This window comes from Neoarius graeffei, chromosome 19, assembly GCF_027579695.1.
Source record: "Neoarius graeffei isolate fNeoGra1 chromosome 19, fNeoGra1.pri, whole genome shotgun sequence".
NCBI lineage: Eukaryota > Metazoa > Chordata > Actinopteri > Siluriformes > Ariidae > Neoarius > Neoarius graeffei.
In genome coordinates this window covers 1,029,956-1,048,232 of record NC_083587.1, presented here as the reverse complement: position 1 = coordinate 1,048,232, position 18,277 = coordinate 1,029,956, and the positions used below count along the sequence as shown (strand labels likewise).

The window sequence follows — 18,277 nt, the reverse complement described above, 5'->3', positions numbered from 1 at the left end:
AGAATTAGTGTGCCAAATTTCACAACCTCTCGTCAGACGGTTCTATGGGTTGCCAGAGAATGTCTTTGATTTTAACAAAATTCAAAATGGCGGAAAATCCTCAAGGCAGAATATGACGTCATAGGGTGCGACGGATTCATCTTGACCAAAGGATTCCAGTGTTAGTGGAATTTTGTTTCTACCCAAAACTAAGCATGCACCGATACCGATATCGGCCCCGATACTCCACTAATATACTCATACTCGTACTTGTCAAACAGTTGCCGATACCATGAACCGATACCAGTGCCGATCCCATGAGCCGATCCCATGCGCCGATACCAATGTTCCCCGCAGCGCTTTTTGTTCCATTCGAGAGAGAAAAAAAAACTGAAGCATTGTTGAGCTCAGGCTTGAGCATAATATGATAGGCTATACCATGCGCCGATAGTGTTCCGTGAAGCGCCTTTTGCCAGCGTCGGTTTGAGGAAAAAAAGCCTCTCCCAGGAAAAAAATTGTAAATCTCAAGCATTGAGCGTAGGCTAATTTCGTCAGAAGACAAAAAAAATTGTTCGACAACAACCCATTTTTCCATGACGACGATGTGTTTGCGTAGTCATGAAACAGTGCCGTCACAACATCTTTCCCCAACACTGTCATTTTAAACATCTCTCCACACTCCACTCCCTTTCGCTGCCATACGCAGATAGGCCTACGCTAAGATCCCCAACGTTGTCCTTTTTTAATGTTGGCTATTCGCCTAGGTAAGGGTTTTGTAGGACAGGCTACTCACTAACAAAAATGAAAATCGGATTTTTGTATAGGTGAATCCAACCGGCAGAGTTTTTAAGTACGAGTCCAACCAGGAGAGTTTAAGAGTGAAGACAGAGAGAGAGCTTTAAGAAATGGCTGATTGAGTTTTCCAACTTGTTTCAGTTGAGGGCAACGCTAAGACCAAGGAAATTGACGTCCCATCTACAGGTATGGAGCTCCACGAGCACGGGACGCGATGTTGCGAATGGACAGCAACAGCGTCTGCCTAACAAGTTCTGCGACTGAACAAGAGCGTGCTCGAGGCATTCAACTCTCCTGCAGCACACAGCAGGATGTGCGCACATGCACATGAGAGGAGGGAGGGGCATATTTTAGTCTGCATTACTGGCGATGGAAATTAAATAATACATCGTCGCCGGCCGCCACTGTTATCTTGTGCGCTCTCTGTGATGTTGCGATGGTCACTGCTCCTCCCTTTTACGCCCTTGTCTTGTTGCTAAATGTAATTGGAGTAGTTTAAGCGCACCACCAGAACAACCCTTAAGTCAACCAAGACCGCAATGTTGCGGAAGGCCGATGATAGAGGGGGTAAGTGACCAGCGGAGTGAAATGATCACGCTGCATGTGGTAACTCGCTGCTCTCTCCTCCCTTCATCAACAATTGGTCTTACATGTTGCAAGAGTGCAAGTCTTTCTTGACTTCGAAAGTTGGACATTGTAATCTAATCCAAATAAATAGCAGCCTTTTTCAGAAATTGCAGCAGCTAAATATTTAATTCTTTGTGTAGGCTATTTGCAATGAGTGTAGTTTTCTGGGAGTGAATGTTGCGCGACAATCGAGAGAGGTTGCACACGGAAGCGCAGATAGCCTTGTAGTCCACGTTACACTGCCAGCAGACAGCGCCTCTTCATTTCACGGTAGCGCTTCTTTTGCAACATTGTTATGTAGGCCTAGTAGGCCTAGCGCAGCAGCGCTTAGGTTTTGCAACATTATTGTAACAATGTTGCAAAAGATAAGCGCTACCGTGAAGAGGCGCTGTTTGGCTGTGTGACGTGGACTCAAGGCTACTCTGCGCTTCTGGAGCAGCGGAGATTGTCAATGTGAACCCGTGTGCATGATCACTCCAGTTAGAAAACAACATTCACGGGAAATAGATAAAGTAGGCCTATTAAATATTCAAATGCTGCAATTTTTGAAAAAATGTTTTTTTTTAACAAACCCTATATCGTAAATGGCCTGCGTGTGTTTATAAATGTGCGTTCAATTCAAATTCCAAAATTTCCAGAGTGGAGACTTAGCACCACTAGGCTACACCAGCCACCTACGGAGGGCACGCCCGTAGAAAGAGAGACCCAGGCTAAGCCAACTCGGGCATCAGGGGTTCGTACATCACACGACAGAAACGTGAGTTCATAAATACGATTTATTTTTCGCTTCAAAAAAAAGAAAATACCACTATCAGAATTTGTAGTCACAGTTAGGTCAATAAAAGACACCCCCATTGCCCCATGTGTGTTCATTTCACTCCGTTGGTCGCTTACCCCCTCCATTCCACCATCGGTAGTCTTCCGCAACATTGTTGCTATCTTGGTTGACTGTAGAATGTTGTTCACGGGTGTTGGACTTTACACACAGGCCTAGTGAATTAGCCAAGATAAAAAAATAAATAAATTTAAAAAAAAAAAAGAAAATGTTGGGTCGGCCTGGAAGTGAAAGCGAGTGGAGTGTGGAAGAGGCAGTTCCGCGATGTTTAAAATGACAGCATCAGAGGAAGATGTTGGCCACTGTGTGACGGAACCACTGTTTCATGAATGCACAAAACACATCATCGTCAGGGAAAATATGGGTTGTTGAACAGTTTTTTGAGTTCTAATGAAATTAACACTTGTCTCAATTCCTGAGCTTGACAGTGAGTTGTTTCTACGGCCCACAACCAAATAAATAATCATAAATGCCAGTTTTATTTAAATTCGATTTTTTTTATTATATATAGCAAAAAAGATTTAAGAAAACAACTTTAATGGCTTTGCCATCTTCATTAAACATAGCCTACGACTGACAACGTGTAGGCATACTCTGAACTAAGCATTCTTGCAGGCATTTTGCGAACATTGCAACAACAATAACCGATTAAAATAGGCCTATTAACTTTATGAAGGTGCCTATTTTTTGAAAGTTAGAGGCAGGTTTTTTTTAATGAACAAAAGCATTTCAGCATGTTCAGGTGTCAGTCAGTTTCTTGCGTCAGTTACAACATTTGAAGCAGAGCTGAACAACCGCTCGCTCTCAACACTGCTACAAGGTGCAGATAAGTACCGGCGGGCCATTTTAGCTAGAGTAGGGAACCTACTTTTGTTCACTTTCCAGTAGGTAAGTGGCTCGTCCCTACGGGCCAGAGGAGCCTCCCCGAGGTGTGCCTCTAATTCAGCAGTGCCGCTTACGGTGCTTGGGGAGAGTGCTACTACGTGCTCATTGACTTTCATTGAATATGTTGTCGAGACAGCTGCTACCCTGGTCCATCCGTGGCGTTTTGGCCAGTGGCTCAACTTCATCCTGCGCGTCTGTCATCTCCTCTAGGCCCATCTTCTGCAGCAGCAGCTCCTTCGCCGTTGATGGGCTGGAGAAAAATCCAGTTTTGTACCTGAACGAAAACATAGAAGACAATATTTAGTCTGCATATTTGTTTTACTTGTAGGCCTATATTATGAGTACAAGCAATCGATGTGACCCAAGCATCCATCTCTCGGACACACACACACACACCCTACCTTGGGTCAAGTAACATTGCGAGCGTGTAGTTGGGGTTGCTTTCGCTGTCTCCGAAACGTGCTTTCACTGCTGCCAGCAGGGTGCCTTTCATAGTTCTGACTCCTTGGTCCTCGTCAGTCTCCCGAGAGAGGAAGCGCAGGAGCACGGTTATGGCTGGGATTATATCTGCTGCCGTCGCCGTGGAGGAGCTGACCCGCCTCGTCAATTCCTCGAATGGAGCTAGAACTTTGGCCGTTTTTTCCAGCAGTGCCCACTGGTTTGCGCTGAGGGTGTCCACTTCATTTTCAGAAGTGTAAATCCCCAGGGCCCGTTTCTGGTCCAGCAGGGACTGAATCATATATAGCGTGCTGTTCCATCTGGTTGGGACATCTTGTTGGAGTCACCTGCTGGGTTGATTTATCGAAAGCTGGATGTCCTCCAGCTTGGAGTAGGCCAAGGTGGATTTCTTGAATTGGCCAACTATCCTTCTCCCCACAGCCACCGCATCGCCCACACTCCTCTGCGACAGCAGCCCCTCGTGAACCACCAGCTGGAGGGTGTGTGCCGCGCAGCACAGACTGGCAAGGCCAGCATCACTCATGCCTCTTACCATATTGCGGGCATTGTCGTGCACTACGACGTGGGTAGCGGTTGTCTTGATACCCCAGAGCTGCAGCATGTCGGTGAAGATGTTGGCTATTGCCAAGCTGGTGTGGTGGCCTCGGAATGGTCTGGTCTGCAACATCACTTGATGACGGTCAAACTTTTCATCTATCCATTGAGCTGTCAGGCTCAACAGCGACATCGGACAGAGGCTGCTACTCCAGATGTCCGTGGTGAAGCTCAATGACTCAACGTCAGCAACCGAGCTCTGCACGTGGGCCTTAACGGTGTCGAAGACCCTGGGCAGCATCACATCTGTGATATGGCGGCGGCGGCTGGGTGGCTCGTACCTGGGTTCAAGAACTTCGAGCAGTCGCCGGAATCCCACGTCATCCACCACTGAGAACGGCTGGTCATCCAGGGCAATGAATTCGGTGATGGTCTCGGTTATCTTCTTTGCTCTGGGGCTGTCTTTTGCCATCTTCTCCTTTTTTTTGAAGAAGTCGATCACAGTTGGCTGCTGCTGGTGACTGCTACTAGCACTGACAAACTGACCATGCTGTTCAGCGTGGCATATCCGTAGGTGTTTAATTAAATTGCTGGTGTTAAATGAAGTACTTTCCTTCCCACCTCTTGCTATTGTTGCACTGCATATGGTGCATTTCACTTTGCTCCTGTCTTCCTCCAAAATTTTATAAAAACGCCAAACTGCTGAGGACGACATGTTCGTTTGGTTGTAACGGCTGAGTCGTCTTCTCTATACACTCGTTCATGACTAGTTGTCTCCCTCTGCTGGGTACTGAATGTCAGTGCGCAGAGTTGTAGTGGGTGGTTGCGAGCATTGCGGCGGCCCGCGGGTGTTAGATTATAGATATGTAGGTAGCCTATATTTTAATAACATCAACAGTATCGGTAGTACTCGGTATCGGCAAGTACTGAAATGGTAGTACTCATACTCGTATCGGTTTTTACAAATGTGGTATCGGTGCATCTCTACCCAAAACGCATCATGAGATATGAGCCAAAAGTCATTTTTCCTAGTTATAGCGCCCCCTAGCGGCCAATTTGTTCCAAATGTTTTGTGGGCCTTTTTGGAGGGGTGGGGCATAATGCCACCAAGTTTCGTTAAGATACGCCAAAGGGCGGCCGAGATATGAGCACACTTCCTGTTTCGCGTCTGCACAGCCAACTTTGATTGGCTGCCACAGCCAAACGCTTATGAAATTCAAAACACTGAGCATAACTTTTGTGCGGCTTGGTCCAATTATGCTATGTACCAAGTCTGGGAAAAATTGGTCAAAAATTGGGGGAGAAGCATTTTAATTGATTTTCACAAAATTCAAAATGGCGGGAAAACTATCCAGGCGGAAAATGACGTCATAGGGTGCGTTGGATTCGTCTTGGCCCAAGGATTCCAAGGATACCAACTTTTGAAAATCGGACCAGCGGTTCAAAAGTTACAAGCAGAAATGTACCTGCAACTTTGACCTGTTGGTGGCGCTAGAGGGTTTGAGGTAGAGGCCTGAAATTTGCTGAGAGGAATGTTGAGACTGTCTAGAATCAGTGTGCAAAATTTCACAACTTTTTACCAGACGGTTCTATGGGCTGCCATAGACTTGCAGAGGCGGAAGAACGTTGAATAATAAGAAACAGTAGAAACACTATGGGTGCCTGCACAGCTTTGCTGCTTGGCCCCCAATTAGATCTGATCCCATATATTATTCAAATATCCAAAGATGATGAAATCTATCAAAATAGCCAAACAAGGTCTACATTAGTTCATTACAACAAAAATAATAACTATTCTGACCCTCTCTGGTACAACCAGACCATGTTAAACCCAGTATACCCCCAGTTGCTAGGGTATCTGCTGTTGCCATGGCAACAGTTTATGCAAATGAGCTGAATTTGCAAAAATTTACTACTAGTTCCCCCAAGGACATATCCTGAAAATTTGGTGTTTATATCTTGTCTTATTAAAAAAAAAATACATTTCACCCCTTTTTGGCTCACCTGAGCATACCTGTTAATTAGCTAATTAACAGGCAATTAGGGTTATAAATCACCCCCGAGCACGTAAGGCTTTGCAAAAATCTCACTAGATTATTCCCCAAAGTCCACCCTTTCAGGAAATGTATGGTTTGTCCAATGATTCTCATGATATTTTATTAATTAAGAAATAAAACTTCTTCATGGGCAATAAAAATGCCCATTTAAATCCAGCATGATAAGGGTTAGTATGACACCCTCACCTTTCATCCAGACTTGGGACTGGCCTGTGTGTGTGTGTGTGTGTGTGTGTGTGTCTTGTGACTATTATATAAAGGTGTATTTAAAAAGTTCATTGTACTTCTATTTCTATAAGAATATCTACAGTGGTGAGAATTCAATATCTACAATGTTGAGAATATATGAGCCAAAGTTGAAACTATGACAAAAAAGAAAAATATATGTCTACATCACACAGGGTGGGTTACAGGCAAAGCTTATTCTATAAACAAGTTAGTTGCATGGTGAGGCAAAACTTAGCTTATTCTAAAACTTAGACAAACAATTGTTAATGTAAAACAGTAATCAACAGCATAAACGAACAGAGAACAAGAACAAAGGAAATTTTTAAATGTAACTAAGAAATTGATAGAACAAGAAATGGAAACAAATAGATATAATAATGTTAATGAAAATAAGATTATTCATATTTTGTTAATTTCACCTTAAATTGCCCAGAATGCATGAATATGAATTGAAAAATCAAAATTTTCCGATGCTATTAGTTTGTTCATCAAAATACGATTTTTTCGCGACGTAGTAGCGAAAAAAATCACCCAAAATTCATTTTCTATGGAATTAATTGAAAAAATAGCACTTTTTCAAACATCCGCTTCTCTGGCATGCTTTCACCTAGAGACATGATTCAAAGTTTAAAACGTAGAGAAACTTCTCCTCTGTGGATCTGCCATTCAACTTTTTTGCTAGGGTCTCTACTTTTGGATCAGTCCCAGCTCAAACACCATGTGGGTACCTGGACAAAAATCAGGCTTTATAATGGGTGTCTATTGCGTTACACACCAGTGGGGCTCAGGAATTTAGAGTGTAGGCAGCCTGAAAAAAAAACCTCAAACTTTCTCATTTAAACTGTGATTTCAGCCACAATTCTCACTCTACACACATAATTTTCTCAAAAGTAGTTGCCACACTTGTCCTGATTCACACAATGTGTCTACCTACACGATAGGATTTACAGTTTTTGAATGAGAAGCCTGAAAGTAAGGAGAGGACAGGCGTGCTTCCCCATATAGTCCCATTATAAACGTGGCAGAAAAGTCACTTGTTTTTAACTCGCTCTAGTGTCCTCATTTTTTACACTACAGACAAAAAAACTAGAGACAATTCCCCTGTGGGAAATTGTGAGAGTGATGCAGTGCGCATGGCAGTCACAGTTGCTGGAGCTGAGCTGTACTGTGTGAATGTGTGACTTGCCATGAAGCTACAAGCCTGTGTCTCTCTGAGAGGGAGCAGCCCCTCCCTCCTGTGTGTGTGTGTGTGTGTGTGTGTGAGAGAGAGTGAGTGAGAGAGAGAGAGAGCAGCCCCTCCCCCACCCGCGCGCTGAGCAGAGAGACAGAAGCATACAAAAAGGGCAGTTTTTCCTCAGGGGGGACCCCCCCAAACAATGGGGATTTACACGAAAACAGAAGGAGATATTCACAAAATTCTTTCATAGTGAGCGCCACAAGGCTCTCCTGAACACATTGATGTATTTTTTTTTGTCTGTAGTGTAAAAAATGAGGTCACTAGAGTGAGTTAAAGACGAGTGACTTTTCTGCCATGGTTATAATGGGAGTCTATGGGGAAGCGCGCCTGTCCTCTCCTTACTTTCAGGCTTCTCATTCAAAAACTGTAAATCCTATCGTGTAGGTAGACACATTGTGTGAATCAGGACAAGTGTGGCTACTACTTTTGAGAAAATTGTGTGTGTAGAGTGAGAATTGTGGCTGAAATCACAGTTTAAGAGAGAAAGTTTGAGCTTTTTTTTTTTTTTCAGGCTGCCTACACTCTAAATTCCTGAGCCCCACTGGTGTGTAACACAGTAGACACCCATTGTAAAGCCAGATTTTCTCCAGGTACCCACATGGTGTTTGAGCGGGGACTGATCCAAAAGTATAGAATCCAGCAGAAAAGTTGAATGGCAGATCGACAGAGGAGCAGTTTCTCTACATTTTAAAGTTTGAATCATGTCTCTAGGTGAAAGCATGCCAGAGCAGCGGATGTTTGAAAAAGTGCCATGTTTTTCAATTAATTCCATAGAAATGAATGGGAAATTTTGGACGATTTTTTTGCGACTATGTCGCGAAAAAAATCGTAGAATAACGAACAAAGTAATAGCATAGCGAGTCCGATCGAGCCGCACGTTTTGATATATTGCTCGTCTGTGTGCGACGTACGGTTATTGAGTTATTTGAAATCGAAATTTGTACATTTAAGTAAGAAGAAACACGCAGAAGAACAATAGTGATGCTGACTGCAGTCTGCATCACTAATTACATCAATGTGTTCAGGAGACCCTTGTGGCACTCAATGTGAAAGAATTTTGTGAATATCGCCTTCCGTTTTCCAGTAAACCCCCGTTGTTTGGAGGGTGCCCTCTGAGGAAAAACTGCCCTTTTTGTGTGCTTCTCTGCGTCTCTGCTCGCAGCGCGCGGGTAGGGGAGGGGCTGCTCACTCTCTCACACACACACACACACACACACACACAGGAGGGAGGGGCTGCTCCCTCTCAGAGAGACACAGGCTTGTAGCATCAAGGCAAGTCAAACATTCACACAGTACAGCTCAGCTCCTGCAACTGTGACTGCTACGCGCACTGCATCACTCTCACAATTTCCCACAGGGGAATTGTCGGCTCGAGTTAACAATGCACTTTTTATGGAGACGTTTTAATGTTATTCTTTATTTTTTTTTATCCAGTTGAATATTTAGCGTACAAATGTATTTTCAGCTCTTAAAAATGACTGAGGTCTGGACCGCGGGGGCCTCAGAGCTGGCTGCGGCCATGGAGATGAACAAGACGCTAATAGGAAGATAAGACAGTTCAATGACAAATGGAAGTTCGGGCAAGATTGGCTAGTTCATAGCAAAACCGAAAATATCCTGTACTGCGAAGACTGTAGAAAGTCTGGCAAAGACAGGCACCAGCAATTTTAAACTCGAAACTATAAAGGACCACGAAAAAAGTCAAATGCACACATCGGTCCTATAACATCAAAACAGGCGAAGACAGCTGGTTCACTACAGGACCGCATTGCTTTCAGTCCCTGGCGGTCATGAAGTCGGCTGAGCTGGAGAGGATGGCGCTGCTGTTTAGAAACGTTCACACAATTGTAAAGAAGTTGATCCACCCCAGCTATCAACTTACGGCCTGCTGGAAGCCTCAGGTCACGAAGACCATTTTTCATGGACCATTCAGACTCATCTGATGATGAATGTAATGAGGACATTTAATGTCTCTCTCTACACATGTTCACTCACACACACACACACAAAATTAATAGACAATACATAATATACATAATGCTTGATAATACACAATACTTGCATATCAAAACATCAAATGTTTTTCAATGATAAATGTTTTGAATTGGACTTTTAATATTAGAATCAGTTCAGTTGTACTGAATGTTATTTTTCATATTATACGATATTTCATATTGTAAGGGGCTTGAATTTGAGTTCAATAAACAGAATACTCTGTTTATATTTTTGTCTGAATTGGTTGCATGTTTTCATATAGGGAGCTACCTTAACAGCACTGAATACTTGAGTGCTACTGTAGAGATACATTATACGCTGCCATTCATAATTAAATCTAGATCTTCCGAACTTTAACATATGATGGTGAAGAAAAAACTGTAATTTCCTGGCAACAAAATTGTGGCTAGTGAAAAGGCTGAATGGCTAGTGACTCGGGAAAACCACTAGCCACAGTGGCCGGTGAGCAAAAAAGTTAATGTAAAGCCCTGATATATATATATATATATACACACACACACACACACACACACACACATATACACAAGTGAATCTCAAAAAAATTAGAATACCATGAAAAAGTTCCTTTTTTTCATAATTTAATTCAAAAAGGTAAACTTTCATATATTCTATATTCATGACATGTAAAGTGAAATATTTAAAGCCTTTTTTGTTTTAATTTTGATGACTATGGCTTATAGCTTATGAAAATCAGAAATCCAGTATCTCAAATTATTAGAATATTCCCTAAGATCAATCAAATAAAAGGATTTACAATACAGAAATGTTCAACTTCTGAAAAGTATATTCATTTATACACTCAATACTTGGTTGGGGCTCCTTTACCATGAATTACTGTATCAATGCGGTGTGGCATGGAGGTGATCAGTCTGTGGCACTGCTGAGGTGTTATTGAAGCCCAGGTTGCTTTGATAGTGGCCTTCAGCGTATCTGTATTTTTGGGTCGGGTGTTTCTCATCTTCCTCTTGACAATACCCCATAGATTCTCTATGGGGTTCAGGTCAGGAAAGTTGGCTGGCCAATCAAACACAGTAATATCATGGTCAGCAAACCATTTGGAAGTAGTTTTGGCACTGTGGGTAGGTGCCAAGTCCTGCTGGAAAAGGAAATCAGCATCTCCAAAAAGCTCGTCAGCAGATGGAAGCATAAAGTGCTCTAAAATCTCCTGGTAGGTGGCTGTGTTGACTTTGGACTTGATAAAATACAGTGGACCAACACCAGCAGATGACATGGCATCCCAAATCATCACAGACTGTGGAAACTTCACACTGGGCTTCAAACACCTTGGATTCTGTGCCTCTCCACTCTTCCTCCAGACTCTAGAACCGTGATTTCCAAATCAAATGCAAAATGTACGTTCATCTGAAAAGGGGACTTTGGACCACTGAGCAACAGTCCATTTCTTTCTCTCCTTAGCCCAGATAAGACACTTCTGACATTGTCTCTGGCTCAGGAGTAGCTTGATATTAGGAATGCGAAAGTTGTATCCCCTTTCTTGAAGATGTCTGTTCGTGATGGGTCTTGATACACTGACACCAGCCTCAGTCCACTCCTTGTGAAGCTCTCCCAAGTTCTTGAATCAACTTTTCTTGACAATCCTCTCAAGACTGCAGCCATCCCTGTTGCTTGTGAACCTTTTCCAGCCACCCTTTTCAGCAATGAAATTTTGTGGCTTACCCTCCTTGTGGAGGGCATCAGTGATCATCTTCTGGACAACAGTCAAGTCAGCAGTCTTCCCCATGATTGTGGCTGTGTGTACTGAACTAGACCGAGAGATACACTGTGTTCATACTGTTTTACTCAAACTCAAAATGAAATATTCTAATATTTTGAGATTTTTTTTATGTTTTTGTACTGTATGCCATACTGATTATAGAAAAATGCTTGAAACATTTTAGTTTGTGTAAAGAGTCTATAATATATAACATTTTCACTTCTTTTTCACAATATTCAAATTTTTTTGAGATGCACTAGTATATATATATATATATATATATATATATATATATATACACACACACACACACACACACACACACACACACACACACACAGGGTTTCCCATACATAGACCATTGTGTGGCACAGCGCCACACAATGGATTCCGATCGCCACACAATCAGACTCGCGATTTTGGAAAAAAAAAAAAAATTCCGTTGTGTATCGTTCCGTTCATTCATAATGCTCTTTCTTCTCGTTCACATGCGCACATACCCACACACAGAGACAGTGAGAGAGAGAGAGAGAGAGAGAGAGAGAGAGACGTGTACACAGGCCTGCCGTTGCGCATATACCCGGACTGCAAGCAGGCCTGTTAGGCTAATTAAAAATAACGCAGCCTTCCCGATTCACCTTCCGACCCCTTACTTTAAAAGGTAGCCTACGTCGCGCTCGTGATGAGCTTTATCATAGCCTTCTTGGCTTACATGAAATGAACATCCCTGAGTCAGGCTATAAACCAATTTTGATGCATACAGTAGCAGCTTGACGCGAGGAACCGGCCTTATTGCATTATCCCGTTTATCCCGCTTCAGCATTCATGCAAGTTATTAATAATGGCTTGACATTCACAATAAATAAGGATTTCCCACTAGCCTAAATAAAATGTTATACTCGCGGGATGCCTAGTTGATGCTATCTGAAGCATAAAATCTGAATATTTGAATAAACATCTTTATTAGCGAAGTAGAATTGCAAGCGGGATTTCTCAGCTATGAATAGGGCAAGCACAGAAATTCAGTACTCCTTTGTATATTTTTTTGATGTAATGGAAATTTTTAGTGCTTCGATGATGAAGAAAATGTACTTTTTTATCCATAGACAGGGTTTTTTCTAGAAAAATTTAGTATGAGGGCGCTCACCATGGTGAGGGAGCGAAGCTGGGGGGGGGGGGGGGGGGGGGTGCCGGTTGTCTCCCCCCGCCGTGCAAAGCCTTTGAAAAATGCTCCAATGGGACATTCTGAGGCTATCTGAGAGGGAAATTGTAACAAATTGTCTGTCAACATTGAAAAAGAAAGAAGTAATCTTCTTCTGCCCCGGACAGTCTTTGGCTTTCTTCCGCTTCGTGCCGCGGGACGACATCTTTAAATGCCCAAGTGTCAACAAAAACAACTCGCAAACTACTTCTGTCAAAAGCTCCCGCACCGGTGGGTGAAAGGTCATTCAGTCTTGAGAAATCTCGCTCTACAAGTCAGCTGACCTTGTATGTAACCCATGTCAAATCTCGCGAGAGCAGCCGCAACAAGTAAACAACTAACCAACATGGCGCCTCAGTCTGGAAAACGCCAATTCGGATTGTTTTTGCACCGTCTGGCGGTGTATCTACTATGATTGGAATATTTTTGGAGCAATTATAACGTATTTGATGATCAGACACATTGTCACGTAGTGTTGCTGGGATGTTTTCACGGAGTCGGTAAGGGGGCGCACGCCAAGAGTAAGAGGGCACAGCGCCCCTGTTCCCCCGTTTAGACGAAAGCCTGATAGATTAAAACAGACCTCAGGAATAGGCTCCAAGGGGAACACCTGGCAGCCTGCTTACGAATCTCCATAAATGGTCCCGAACCCAATGACTTCCCTTACGATAGGGCACTTGAGTTTTTTTTCAGGAAGCCACGCAGAATTAAATGTTCTGATAGGGCATGCAGGCTTTGCACCAATTAGGGTAATGCTTTTTCATTATTTTTAGTTGCCTTGGTGTTACCTTAAGTGGTTTCTTACATCTAATTATGATATTTTAATTTTATTATTTTGTTGCTACATTATACTATTTATTTCATTTTAGTATTGGTTGAGGTAAGTGTTGAGTTCAATATTTAAAATAAAAACCTCCAGCTTGTTTTTTGCAATTTACTCCTTGAATGTCAACTAAAGAATGATTGAAAGATTGCCACCAAAAAGGCAAAAAACTAAGGTAAAAACTAAACTTTAACTTCAATTTTGGTGAGTAATTTTCATAAATTTAAAAGACAGGTTTTCCACCAACATCAAGCCCAGCAAACTAATGGCCTGCCCTGTAATGTAAAGTTGGGTCGAGGAATGAAACCAGGCAGGGTTCTGGTAAAAATTGTTTTAGCCGTCTTCTCTTAAAGAACTTAAAAGAATTTAGATTGAACTGAATAATCTCAAATGCTTCTTGTAGCTTTAAAATAGTCCCAGCAGGTGACTCTAAAGAAAAATACTGTGTGTTTGAACACCGCCCACTGTAAACACTCTGCATACACCCAACTCCACCGACCACGATTCCCTCATCGGCACAGTGGAGCACTACAAATTGCTACCTGGTCTGTAGGAAACACTGGTCTATGTCTATTTCTTATCTAGAGTGTTTATATTGTTTCAGTTATTCTATTTTTATTTATTGCATTGCCTGTTTGCACCGCGGGTCAGAGAGGACTGAAATTTCATCTGTGCTGTATGTCGAGCATGTATAGCATATTTGACAATAAAGTTGACTTGACGACAGCAATTTAATTGATCACTGTCAGTTTGTTGATGTAAATGGCGATTTTTCTATGCATACTAAGGTAAAGTTTGGTGTTCCACAAGGTTCCATCTTAGGCCCACTGCTTTTTTTCTTTTCACATGTTACCTCTGGGTAATGTTATCCACAAGCATGATATTAGCTTCCACTGTTATGCTGATGACACACAGTTGTATGCTTCTGCAAAGTCAGATGAGAGAAAAAAAGCTTAATAAAACTGATGAATGTGTAAAAGACATTATACACTGGATGCTCGTTAACTTCCTTTTACTTAACTCTGACAAGACAGAAGTGCCTGTACTGGGACCACATGCAGCTAGAAGTAGGTTTTCTAATTACAAAGTAACTCTGGATGGCCTTTCTGTTTTTTCATGTGCAACAGTAAGACCTTGGGGTGATCTTTGACTCCAGTCTTTAATTTGAAACTAATTTTGATAACATGACAAAGATGGCTTTAATTATTTCATCTCAGAAATATTCCTAAGAAACAATGTCTTTACATGATGCAGAAAAACTAGTTCATGGATTTGTTCCCTCTAGGTTGGATTATTGTAACGCCTTACTGTCTGGATGTTCCAATAAGTGCATAAACAAGTTCCAGTTAGTTCAAAATGCAGCAACAAGAGTCCTTACAAGAACTAGGAGATATGGCCATATCACCCCTATCTTATCCACATTCCACTGGCTCCCAATCAAATTTCATATTGATTATAAAATACTATGACTGACCTTTAAAGCACTGAATGGTCTCATGCCACAGTACCTGAGCGAACTTCTGGTCCTTTATGACTCACCACGCCTACTTAGATCAAAAAGTGTTTGCAGTCTGTTGGCACCTCATATAGTGAAGGCTCCATCAAGGGGCAGAGCCTTTTTTTACTAAGCCCCACAGTTATAGCACAGCCTTCCAAGTAATATTTAGGACTCAGAGAGACAGTCTTAATGTTTACATCTTGACTGAAAACATATCTGTTTAGTCAAGCCTTTTGTTTGTTTGTATATATGTATGGATGCTGTCCCCCCCCATCACCACCACTCTCGCACATTCATTCGGGTTTGTTGACAGTGTAGTGGCTGCTGCTTTATGTCCCAGGGCTCCCTCATGTCTGTGTTACTTTCTGGCTCTCCCTTTTAGCTTTGCAGTTATAGTTGGTCTTGACGGACTTCCTGCTTGTACTCGGAACACAATATACATCATTTTCTTAACAATTAGGTGACAATGGGCAAACCTAACAATCCGTGTTTCTCTCTCTCTGTCAAGTTACATGTCACTCCTGAGATACCAGTAATGCGGACCTCTCCTGCTCTTTGGACCTGCCTGGTCCATCCTGATGCCTTATGTCTAGCTGGAGTTCTCATCACTTTGCACCTGCAAGGATGGCCCATATGTACAGCGCCTGATCCATCCTGATGCCCTACTTCTAGCTGAGGTTCTCGTTACTTCTCTCCTGTGGAAGATGGCCCCATATGGACAATCTAAATATATAATTTAGGACTGCAGTTATCATGATCCGTTTTGCATTCAAGTCTCCATCAATGAACAGCTGATAACATCAACAAAATAAACTTCATGTTAAAACTGTTTTCCCTGGTTATACAATTGCATTTTTTGACCATATCGGACACACTTATAGAAGGGAGTTATTTATAATCATGCAATCGGTCATCATCCAAATAAAGATGGGTTCCCTTTTGAGGTCATCTCAAGGAGTTTCTCTCTTTCCACTGTCACCTCAGACTTGCTCATCAAGGATACATTTATTAAGTAATATATTTAAAATCTGTATTTTTCCGTCAAACTTGTTTGCAACAATGGCTATTGTTAAAAGCATTCAACAAATAAAGTCAATTTATTGGACAAAAAACTGCACCGAAAACACAACCTCCTTGATAGAGGTAATAACAATGCTTTCCAATCTTTCTTTCTCCACATGAACTCAGCTAAATCATGATCAGTTATGACACGATTAGGATGACCCTCAGTGAACAATCTACACTTCTTAGAGGTGTAACTTTTTTTGTGAACAGAAGACAGCATGGCGGATGAAGAATAGCAGCGAGCAGACCAACATCCTGATAGAAGTATCAAGGCAGTGGAGATACAAATCACTTCTGGTCACAACTTTAAGAATAAAACCAGAGCAAAAACAGGACGCAGAGCTTTGTGAGTTGGGCCTTTAGCCTTGAGTTAAAGTAACAGGTTTCATTGCTGCCAGAGCTAACTGTTAGACACAGTTCTCTCTCTCCAGGGATCAGAGGCTTAGAGCTCAACACCAAACGATTCTTCCAGTAGCGAGATCTCCAGGTTTAGGAAAACATGCCTAAAATAGTCCGCTATGATTTCATCCATTTTCAATGTGTAAAGCTTTCGGCTTAACATCCTGCAGAGGGGATGACGCTGCCTGACTGGCTTAATATATAAATTAAAAAAAAAAAAAAAAACGAAGGAAAAAAAGTCTGTAAGAAATCAAGCTGAGAAATAAAAGCTGTAATTGAGAGGAAATCGCAATTTAGCAAAATTAATAATAATAATAATGTGATGGAAATTAACTTTAAGTGAAGCTTATTTAAGTACTTTTAATATACAACTAAACAGGTTAGCCAAACTACAGCTCTCTCCTGAGTGGATAAGTAGTGCACTACCGAGAGTGCACACGGCATTATTTCAGACTGAACGGAGTTCACCAAAACAGGGAAGTGGGGATGTATTGGAACTCGACCACACACCTTCAGTTTAACTTACCTCAGGGTTTTAAATCCTCAGAGCCAGACACAATAACGTGCTTTTATTTTTATAAACCGAGGGGCTAAAGCTGTTCAGGCGAGCAGCGGTTTTTTCTTCTCCAGTGTTTTCTGTCGGTTGGAGAAGCAGCTACTGGACGTGTTACCGCCACCACCTGGACTGGAGTTTCAGGGTGGAGGACACCTATCCCAACCCCACCCCTTAGGCTGCTGGGCCATAGAAGGTTCACGCTGCACGCTGCATGCTGCACGCTACACGTTCACGTGAAGAACCGGACCCTGGGCCATTAAACTTCATGCTTGGATGTTCACGTGTTGCGTCTGTTCTACTTTGACCGAGTAACCAACAATACGGACTCTTCGGATGACGACGATTGCCTCATTCTGCTTTTACTGAGACAGAGGAAGAGAAAAAGGAACAGAATTTGGAGCCGAGAACACTTCCTTCTGAGAGAAACCCGTGGTGAATTTCACCGAACATTCTATAATCTGCTTGACAATCCCGATGAAGAACTATTTTTCAATTATACCATTCAATTATATTTTTTCTGAAGTTTTCCCCTGAAAGCATAGAGTTATCTCCCTAGACCCGTTCTGATTGGCTGGCGCAGCGGTGACCGCATGCATTGACTGGAATTTCCATCTTCACGCCTAGAAAAAAGTGTGCATGTTCATTTCATGCTTCACGCGTGAAGTGTGCAGCGTGCAGCGTGCAACGTGAACGCCGTTCTATGGCCCAGAGCAAGTCATGCTACGTTTGTCCACTTTTCTTTACACGCGTGTAGCGTGTAGTGTGCAGCATGCAGCGTGCAGCGTGAACCTTCTATGGCCCAGCAGCCTTAGGCTGCTGGGCCATAGAAGGTTCACGCTGCATGCTGCACGCGTGTAAAGAAAAGTGGACAAACGTAGCATGACTTGCTCTGGGCCATAGAACGGCGTTCACGTTGCACGCTGCACACTTCACGCGTGAAGCATGAAATGAACATGCACACTTTTTTCTAGGCGTGAAGACGGAAATTCCAGTCAATGCATGCGGTCACCGCCGCGCCAGCCAATCAGAACGGGTCTAGGGAGATAACGCTATGCTTTCAGGGGAAAACTTCAGAAAAAATATAATTGAATGGTATAATTGAAAAATAGTTCTTCATCGGGATTGTCAAGCAGATTATAGAATGTTCGGTGAAATTCACCACGGGTTTCTCTCAGAAGGAAGTGTTCTCGGCTCCAAATTCTGTTCCTTTTTCTCTTCCTCTGTCTCAGTAAAAGCAGAATGAGGCAATTGTCGTCATCCGAAGAGTCCATATTGTTGGTTACTCGGTCAAAGTAGAACAGACGCAACACGTGAACATCCAAGCATGAAGTTTAATGGCCCAGGGTCCGGTTCTTCACGTGAACGTGTA

General features: G+C 42.5%; 3 protein-coding genes across 6 annotated transcripts in view; all 3 read right to left on the bottom strand.

Moving 5' to 3' along the window:
- LOC132867677 (zinc finger protein 271-like) overlaps positions 1-16,982 on the bottom strand; it is a 114,135-nt gene extending 97,153 nt beyond the window's left edge. For 2 of the 3 annotated variants that reach the window (XM_060900672.1, XM_060900674.1), the window contains exon 1: positions 16,879-16,982. The gene's annotated coding sequence lies outside the window, so the exon portion shown is untranslated. Of the gene's footprint in view, positions 1-16,862 lie in introns of all 3 variants that reach the window. The other variant, XM_060900673.1, reaches the window with a different exon arrangement.
- LOC132867784 (histone H3-like) overlaps positions 1-18,277 on the bottom strand; it is a 1,068,851-nt gene that overhangs the window by 689,900 nt on the left and 360,674 nt on the right. The window lies entirely within an intron of this gene.
- Positions 2,713-6,413, bottom strand: LOC132867713 (zinc finger BED domain-containing protein 4-like). Of its 2 annotated transcripts, none has more exons than XM_060900723.1 (2): positions 3,523-6,413; positions 2,713-3,395 (listed from the first exon to the last, which is right to left on the bottom strand). In XM_060900723.1, the coding sequence occupies exons 1-2, from the start codon at positions 3,858-3,860 to the stop codon at positions 3,224-3,226; spliced, it is 510 nt and encodes a 169-aa protein (XP_060756706.1). In that variant the 5' UTR covers positions 3,861-6,413; the 3' UTR covers positions 2,713-3,223. Both variants share the same exon structure in this region; 1 of them encodes a protein (XP_060756706.1).

Coding starts and splice junctions, on each gene's coding strand:
- LOC132867713 (XM_060900723.1), bottom strand. CDS start 3,860: ATGATTCAGTCCCTGCTGGACCAGAAACGGGCCCTGGGGATTTACACT. Junction 3,396..3,522: donor GCAATGTTACTTGACCCAAG/GTAGGGTGTGTG, acceptor GTTTTCGTTCAG/GTACAAAACTGGATTTTTCT.